Source organism: Solanum pennellii, chromosome 12 (genome assembly GCF_001406875.1).
Source record: "Solanum pennellii chromosome 12, SPENNV200".
Classification (NCBI taxonomy): domain Eukaryota; kingdom Viridiplantae; phylum Streptophyta; class Magnoliopsida; order Solanales; family Solanaceae; genus Solanum; species Solanum pennellii.
Window position 1 is genome coordinate 54,514,920 of NC_028648.1, and position 9,684 is coordinate 54,524,603.

The window sequence follows — 9,684 nt, forward strand, 5'->3', positions numbered from 1 at the left end:
AATCAATGTGTCAAAGTTGTATGAATTTTAAAATTAAAAAAAAAAAAAAAACTTTCACCATAGATTTGAATTCAAATTTGGACACCAACATTTAAAGTGTCACACAAGTCCTCCAAGTTGAATTTTAAATAAAAGAACATAACTTGATTTGCTTCATTTTTTTTTTTTGCAAACCTTAAACTTGGAAACAATTGGTAATTTAATGATCACACCAAATTTTCTTTCCTTTGCTTGATTTTGTAAGAATCATTCGAGACTTATAGTTTTCCTTTAAAGTGCTAGCAACTTCCATTTATATGAGTAAGAATTGATGTGATTCTCTTCTTCCAATTTTACAAAATCTTTCCTTGTACAAGAAATTAAAATTGTTCAAGGAAGCTTCTATATAAGAATCTCCCATGTACAAATGATAGATTAGAGAATCATTGAAAAGAAACTAATTCTCCTAACCAAATCAATGTGGAACTCCAATTCTCAATTTCGTGTCGTCCCACCAAAATCTCATTTTCTTAGAGTAGAAATGTTCAAATGATGAGCGGCATGGTCTGGAAGAAACAAGATTTGTAGTACTGCGACCTATGCAAAAATCAACTTTAAACACCTTTGGGATTAACATGAATCAATATTTGAAGTTGGTCTTCAACTCTGACAATTCTTCTATTAATTATCTGCAATCTTGTCAAAATATCATTTTCAAATGATGAGAGAATTGATTCTGGACAAACTAGACTTCTAGAGTTACGGCATATCGAAAAATCAATATTAAATACCTTCCGGATTGACAGGAATCAAATTCTGAAGTCGAATTCCAAATTTGACAGTTCTTCTCACAGTTATGTGCAAGCTCGCTAAAATATCATTTTCTTGGTGTAGAAGCATTCAAACGATGAGAATCTTGATTCTGAAGAAATTATACTTCTAGTACTACAACATATCCAAAAATCAACATTAAAGCCTTCCAGATTGAAAGGAATCAAATTCTGAAGCCGGATTCCAAATCTGACAGTTCTTCTCACCAGCTATCTATAATCTCGCCAAAACATCATTTTCTTTGTATAGTAGCATTCAAACAATGAGCGTCTTCATTATGGAGAAACTAGGTTTCTATTACTACGACATATTCAAAAATATACATTAAAAATCTTCTGGATCGACGGGAATTAAATTTTGAAGTTGGACCCAACATCTGGCAGTTCTCCTCACAGCTATGGACAGTCTCACCAAAGTATCTGTTTCTTTGTGTAGGAGCTTTCAAATGATGAGCGAGTCGATTCTTAAGAAAATAGACTCGTATTACTGAGACATATCCAAAACCCCTCAAAGTCTTCTTGAATTGACAGAAAATGATTTTATTTTATTTTTTAAAGTTAGTCTTCAAATTTGTGTCTTTTGGATTTTCTTGTTTCTCTTTCTTGAAGGTAATGGTTGTGGTTGATCTTTATTTATGTATTGAAATGTTTCTTAAAAATAATATGAGATTGATGTTCAGGATCTAATTGATCGTAATTCAAAGCTTCGTATTATTGGCATTGTTATGTCGAACAAGATTATTGTACTATTGTTGCTCATGTTTAATATGTCATATTGAAGGGTATGCACTTACTACATCTGTTATTAGAAGTAGAGCAATCAAGAAAAATTAAAAACTTCGTACAGTTGGCACCGATGACTCCAATATTTTTTTAACATTTTCGAAAGAGCCTAATCCCTTAGAAGTTTCACAAGTTGTTCATATGATTGACTTGGAACTACTCATCTCATCCTAGAAATGTTGGCAGAAAACTCACTCGAGGCATTCACCTTCCTTGCAGCTTTGGTAAAATAAAACTTTCCACCTTCATTTTTATACCTTTTTTGTGACTCCATGGGAGAAACATTTGGAGTACTTTCATTTCATTTCAAACGAGAAAGCAACCGATGTGAGGGTGGCGAGAGAAACACTTGGTGTAGGCCTCCAAACATCAACGAACTATATTACAGATAATCTCTTCGTGCAAGTTGTAGTATGGATTGACATCTTCCTCTCAATCTGGACCAATCTTGTGACTTCTTGGGAGGCACATGGAGCTAAAATTCCTTACACTTTGTGATTCCAACATTGTATATCTTTGAAAATATATTTATTTTTAAATGTGGGAGCCATGAAATTGCAATACACTTGATCCAAGAGAGATAGAACTCAACATCATACAATATTTCAAAGTTTATAGTTCAGGATTAAATTCTGAATTTGCTTCTGAATTTTGATATCTCTTTTGTAGCTTTGCGCGATTATGGTAGAAAATTCATAACTCAATTAGGAGTATTGAAATTATGATTTTCTTTTTTTGGTTGGAAAGACAGCTCGAAGAACTACACAATGTGTAGAAATCATGATCAAAGACTTTGTGGATTGTAAATATCGCTTCAAAGTCAGCTCACGATCCTGCCTCGCTCAACTCTTCAACTTTAAGCAACTTTGGGAGAAAATCAATCACTCGGCGCATGAGCCTCGACATGATGTGGTTCTTGTTTCATTGGAAGCATAACTCATAAATGTACAACATATGTAAAAAAATACGGCCAAAAGCTCTCCAGATTAGTATAGATATATTTTCAATGTCAGCTCAAATTCTGCCTCGCTCAATTTTTTATATTTGAACAATTTTGAGATAAAATCAATAACTCGGTGTAGGAGCATCGAAATAATGCGATTCTTGTTTCCTTGGAAGCATAACTCACAGATGTAAAACATATATAAAAATCATGGTTATCCTTCCATATCAGTACATATATATTTTCAAAGTTAGCTCCAATTCTACCTCGCTCAACTCTTCAGCTTTGAGGAAATTTAGAAGAAAATCAATTACTCGACGTAGGAGCATAGAAATGATGTGATTCTTGATGTATTGGAAGCATAAATCATTGACATAAAACATATGTAAAAATTACGGCCAAAATCCTTCCATATTAGTACGGATATATTTTTAAAGTTAGCTCAAATTTTGCCTTGCTCAACTCTTCAACTTTGAGCATCTTTGGGTGAAAATCAATAACTCGATATAGGAGCATCAAAATGATATGATTCTTGGTTAATTGAAACACTAACTCATATAAGTACAACATATGTAAGAATTATGGACAAAATCCTTCCATATTAGTATGGATATATTTTCAAAGTTAGTTCTAATTCTGTCTTGCTCAACTCTTCAACTTTGAGCAGCTTTGGGAATCAATAACTCGGCGTAGGAGCACCAAAATAATGTGATTCTTATTACATTGGAATCACAATTCATAGATGTAAAACATATGTAAAAATCACAGTCAAAATGTTTCTAGATATACATACATTATTAAATTTAGCTCAAATTTGAAACTATGAAATTCTTGTTTCAATGTAAGAAACGCGTCTTTGGTGCGAAGTCCAAAATTCGATGTATGAGTGATGAAACTATGAGTTTCTTATTTCATTGTGACGAGAGCATCAAAAACAACATTATTTATAATAACCAAAAATTCATTCCAAATTGATGAGAATAAACTTTTCAAGTTGACTATACGCTCAGAATGTCAATTTCTCAACTTTGTTCGCTCTTGTCAACAACAAAAAATTGTCTCTTGAACTTTGAGTGTTCACATCATGATCTTTGTGGGTACACCATTTCAACATAGAGCTTTGATCCAAAGGATATCTCTACTTGATGTTGAATTCATCAACCTATCGCATATCAAAAATTAAAATCAAAATTCTTTTTGAATTGATTAGATTAATATCCGAAGTTGACTTCGAAATCTAGCATGTTTGATATACAACTTTGAACGATCATCATTGAAGATCCATGACTCGAAGTAGGAGTTTCTGTTTACGAATTTCTTCTTTTATTGCGTAAAGGGCTTCAAGAATCTTCTCCTTTGCTCATTTGTGACGCATTTGAACTCATGTGCGAGCTACATAATTTTAAAGAGCTAGAGTGATGATCACGCAATGCCGCCAAATATTTTTTTTACTCATTTGATTGAGCTTAAAGTGATTACTCCAAGCGCCTACATACCTCAGTGAAGAGGATCAAATCATATTGTAGTTCAAGATGATAAGTGTTTTTTGGGTCGTACACAATTTACTCTTGTGGACCAGGAGTAACATGCAGTTTATGTTCTTACCTTAAGGAGCGTAGGCGACCTTCATGAAAAGGATTGCTTCAGAAACTAGGCGTTTATTGGACCAACTCTTACACCATCTTGGTCTACAATTTTATAAGCGCGACTTGAATATGCTTTCTTCACTAACATACGGTTCATCCCATTTTGATGTAAATTTGTCACTGATGCGTCTGTTGAGGATTACGAGTCTCCAGATTGCTAAGACCAAGTCTCCCATTTGAAATGATCGAGGTCGCACCTTCTTGTTAAATGCTCTGGCAAGTCGAAAAGTTTGTGTCAAGAAATGTGTGAAGCCTCACCCCACTTTGGTTGGTTGGACCTCTACCATGATACTCCCTCCTTTTAAAAAAGGATGGTCTTGTTTGACTTGAACGGAGTTTAAGAAAAGAAAGAAGATTTATTAATCTTGTGGTTCTAAATTAAAGTTATGTCAAATGTATCAAATGCCTTTAATCTTATGGTCTTAAACATGTCACGTGCAAAGTTAAAGTTAAAATGTTATCAAAAAAGGAAATGGGTCATTCTTTTTTAAACAAACTAAAAAGGAAATAGGGACATTTTTTTTAAACGGAGGCAGTAAAATTTTTTTGTGGGGTATATGTTGAACTTTGCTTGACCAATTTGAGGGAAAGACCAATTTTTCCAGATTTTTCAATAGCTATGAATTTCTTATACATTATATTATTATTCAAGAAGAGATTGCTTTACCATAATTCTTTTTGTTATTATTAGTTTGGTATAAGTAGTTCATTTTTCTTTGTTATTATCAAGCCTTACTTCCGCACAAGTCTCATGTGCTAAGTCACTCAACTTTCACTCTAATTATTTTGTTTTGAATTTGCTCAACCTAAACTCTTTGCACTCTAGGTTTTATCTCCAGCTTGACATTAACTCTTCCATGAATCTCAACGATTGGAACTTTGTCATCCGCAAATAATATATACCGTTCTACTTCATCGTGGATGTGTCATGCCAATTCTTTCAACACCTTAGTGGCTAAAGAGTGGATTCCTGGTACAACCCTATCACAACGTAACTGGAAAGTGCTCAAGTCTCCATTGCTCTCCTTAGCTGGATTAGTTCCATCATACATGTCCTTAATCACCCTAGTGAACGCCAAAAAATACACCTCTAGCCTCCAAGCATCTCTATAAACCTTCTTTGGGACTGGCGTATACTTTTCTAGGTTGATGATGCCCATGTGTAACTGCTTCTTTACCTCCATATACTGCTCTATGAATCTTCTTACAACGTGAATGACTTTCATAGTTGAGCGTTTCAACATGAATCCAAATTGGTTCTCAGAAATAGACTCACCGCTTCTCACCCCATCTTCCTCACCCTTTACCATAATTTTAAAGTGTGGCATAACATCTTAATGCCCATATATTTGCTGCAATTCTGGATATCACCCTTCTTCTTTTACAACATGATCATTGTACTCCTCCATTCTTCAGGCACTTTTGCCTTCTTAGAAACAACATGTAATAACAATACAATCAACCACTCCAAACCTACACAATCCGCATTATTAGTATTTCTACCACACCCAAAATCTCGACGTCTCCCAGTACAATATCTATATCCCCTCTTCGTTCAAGAGTTTACGCAAGTATGCACACACATTTAAAAAATTGAAAAAAAAAATATGCAATTTTTTGTAGAAAAGGGTATCATCATTATTACATACTATATAACATAAGTAATTCCATTGAATTACATGACTAAAAAGATAAGTTTCAAACCCCATATCTACTAAGCTACAAACCTTTTAACACATACAAATGCAAAGTGAAAAGGGCTTCATCAAACTTGATCTAATATTATATATATCAAACATCATTTTCAAATCCCACAAACCATTATTGTAAGTTGTAGGAACATAAAAACCATCCTGATTAATTTTCTACACCAACCTTAGTACCAGGAAGATCAATCCATTGAAGCTGTAGTTCAACTTCACCACATTCAACATTTCTCAACCTTAGAATCATATCTTGAACAACTTTACCATCATCCCAAATAACTCTACTCTCTTCAGCAAGACAATTTGTCCTGCAAGGAAGTACTCTTGTAATTACAGTGCCAGATGGTAGCCCATGTAAATTCATTTTCAATGCCTCTACAAATGATTTAATATCAAACTCTGCATCTCCCATTTTGTCATCCATGGTAAATGTGTCGTGATCGTATACAGTCTGTCAATACAAATATTAATAAGCAAACTATATGTCGATAAAAGTAGGAATAAGGCACAACTACCCTCCAAACTATGATCAAAATCTCAAAGAACTAAAACTAAGGTTCAGTTCCCTCCCCTGAACTCATTTCTTTTGTAATTTTATACACCTTTTGGCTTACATAGCACACTCCGTCACTCCAGGTGCGTGAGAGATGCTTGGAAGGCACGTAGGTGTGCATAATTACAAAAACAATAAGTTCAGAAGTAATAGAACCTTACTTTAGTTAAGGTCTGTCTCTATGATTTTGATCATAAGGGGTTACTTGCGTTTTATCCAATAAAAGTATTCAAATGCGTAAAATGTCAAAAAGTCCCTCATGAATATTCTACCATAACGGGCATTCGATAAAATTGATGGATGAAAACTTACCAGTTTAACAGGAAGACTGGGATCAGAAACAGAGAGGGTCAAATCTTCATTCCATTCAGGATTAATATCCTTCTTTATAACTCGTGTCTTCAGTTTCTGCATTTAAGTTAAAACTTAGGATCATTTGACAGAGTGTACTAGAAAAAAGAAAAAATAATCGTGTATTGTTAGTATCTTCTTCGTTCTAATATACTTAAAACTAATGATATTTTTTTTTATAAAAATTATATAATAATGCGTATTATTTTAAATAGAGAAAAGATACGAGCAAACCTCTATACTATGACCGAAATGCAGAGAGACTTTAACTAAACTAAGGTCCTATTATCTTTCAAACTCATTTGCTTTAGAATTTTATACACCTTTTGGCTTGGCGACACACTCTGTGACTACACGCAGTTGAAACACATTAGAGATGTTTGGATGCCACATAAGGTAAAGAGGTGTACAAAATTACAAAAAGAAAATGAATTTAGGTTAATAGAATCTTAGTTTAGTTAAAGTGTTTCGATTATAGTCAAGGATACTTGTACCTTATCCCTTTTAAATACATCAAACTAATTACTACATAAGAATACAATCAGCTAGCATAACTAATATCATCTCATCATTACTAATTCGATCATATTCAACACTATTCTCCAAAAATAACCCTTGGTTCAATAATAATGATCACTTTAGATCCTTGATTGTCAAAGCTTTAAAACTTCATGAATTGAACCCGAATTTCCCATAGTCTGATCAAATATATAATAACAACAACAGACATGATTTCGTAGCTAAAACAACAAATATTTCATGTTAATTTGGTGTTTAGCGATGGATCATAAGAAAATTCAATTAGTCAGGATCGTTACGATGAAAGAAGAAGGAGTTGTACCTGTTTTTTACCCATCTTAACAACACAATAAGGATCACTTGTACGTACATCACGAACAGCAAGGTTAACTCCTTTCTTTATTTTGATCCTCAAAAGACCCATAAGATTGTCCATCAATGATTTTGTTGCACTTCCTCCTCCTGGTTTTGTTAATATTTTTTTTAAGTTTATTTTATCCCCTCCTTTATATTATATTACATATACTAAAACAAAAATAATACCTGTGTACATATATATAATGATTCAATATTGTGATGGACGTACAAAACTTATTATTGGTTCTCTTGTTCCAACTTTATCCCCGAAACACCCTTCCAACCAACTCAAACTCGATCACTTTCGAATCTACCAAGGAAAATAAATAAATAAATGGAGTTATTATAATATAATTAATAAAAAACAAAACAAAAGCATCTGTTACGTAAATTTTCCATTGAAAAATGTTCACGGTTTATCTTTATAGATATTTTGATTAAATCGATGAGAGAGAAAAATAAAATATAAGCATATTTTTGTACAGAACCAACAAAAATTTGCGATGAAAAAAAAAATTTTATTTCGTGAAAATGTGTGATCAATTGATTATTTCATTCATCCGAACGTAAAGTGAAACTATACTCTTCTAGAAGTACTTTTGAATACATTAATAAAACACGTTTTCATTTAATTATTTGTCATGTTTTCTCATTTTTTTTCACTTAATTAAGAATCTACTGATTGAAACATTAAGATAAACCAGAAAAATATACATAAACTTTTTTACAAAAAAATTAAATTAAATTTGTTGAAAGGATTATTTAAAGACATATTGAACAACAAACAATAACGTACAGAAATAAAACATTACATTTTTGTTCTTTGGGACCCCAATGATAAGAATTTATACCTAGTATTATTTTATTTTTTGAAAAAAGGTGTACACCACACATAGTGTGACTAGTGATGTAATGGGGATGAGGTTAGCACCAATGACCAAGCATGTGGAAAAAAGAATCTAATCTACTTTATTTTAGATTAGATATATCAAATCCAATCACAATGACTCAAACCTCTTTATCTTTGTTTAATTAATTAAAGTTGACTCATGCATCTAAATGCAATAATCCTTCAGACATACTCAAAATTTCTAACTCCGACTCTGATTAAATTATTAGTTAACATTTCAACGAACTTGGGAAAAGAATTGTAGAAAAACTTACGTTTGATTATGCCAAGGGTGCTCTGATTTTTTGTAATAGAAAGGGAAGAAAGAGAAGGGTGTTATCTAGGATGAATATTTATTTATTAGTTTGTTGTTATTCGAGGGAAGAGAAACAAGAGGAAATAGGCTATTGAAAAGGAAATTTCAAAGAAATTAAATAAAAGCTTGAGTTCGTTGGCAATGCATGGTTGGTGCCTAATATAATTCATGCATGAAAGTGCTTAATTCTTGTCCACTAGGCAAACGGATTAATCGATAGTTCGATAAGACATAGTCTTTCCATCCATATTTTTCTCTATATGTTTGGAGAAGCTAGATAATTAATCTTTCAACATTATTGGAAAAAAAATTTAACTTGGATTGATTGAAATATACCTTGAAAATAATTTTAGATGATTGTGTAATTTGATTGATTTCAGAAAAGCTATTTACCATCAATTTCTAGTTATCAAGTCATACTTAGTAGATGTAATTTTTACATCGTCTGTCTGTTCAACTTAGAATTTAATTATTAGGTCAATTAATTGAATTTGTTTGAACAAGGTCAAAAACAAGTAGCTAACCCAAATAATATTGATCACCAATGAAATTGTTGATAATTAAGTGATTAAATAATTAAAGCAACTAATTATATAATCAACACAAATAGTAGACAAAATTGTTTTTGTACTTAAGCCAAAGCACTACATAAGTCACCATCCGTCTAAGAGAGAAGCAAGCTATCTTTCTCTGAACTCCTTTCTAGGCAAGGAAGAGAATGAAAATGAACAGTATGGATGGTAATCGTGGTTGAATTGATTCAAAGGATTTTATGCGGTTTTGCATTTTTTGTGTCCCCCCCCCCCCCCCCC

At 32.6% G+C, this 9,684-nt stretch overlaps 1 protein-coding gene across 1 annotated transcript; it reads right to left on the minus strand.

The window, feature by feature from the left end:
* Positions 1-5,813: 5,813 nt before the first annotated feature.
* On the minus strand, positions 5,814-8,974 carry LOC107005704 (protein C2-DOMAIN ABA-RELATED 4-like). Its single transcript, XM_015204346.2, has 5 exons — positions 8,832-8,974; positions 7,854-7,977; positions 7,633-7,772; positions 6,753-6,848; positions 5,814-6,338 (listed from the first exon to the last, which is right to left on the minus strand). The coding sequence occupies exons 2-5, from the start codon at positions 7,861-7,863 to the stop codon at positions 6,039-6,041; spliced, it is 546 nt and encodes a 181-aa protein (XP_015059832.1). The 5' UTR covers positions 7,864-7,977; positions 8,832-8,974; the 3' UTR covers positions 5,814-6,038.
* Positions 8,975-9,684: the final 710 nt, after the last annotated feature.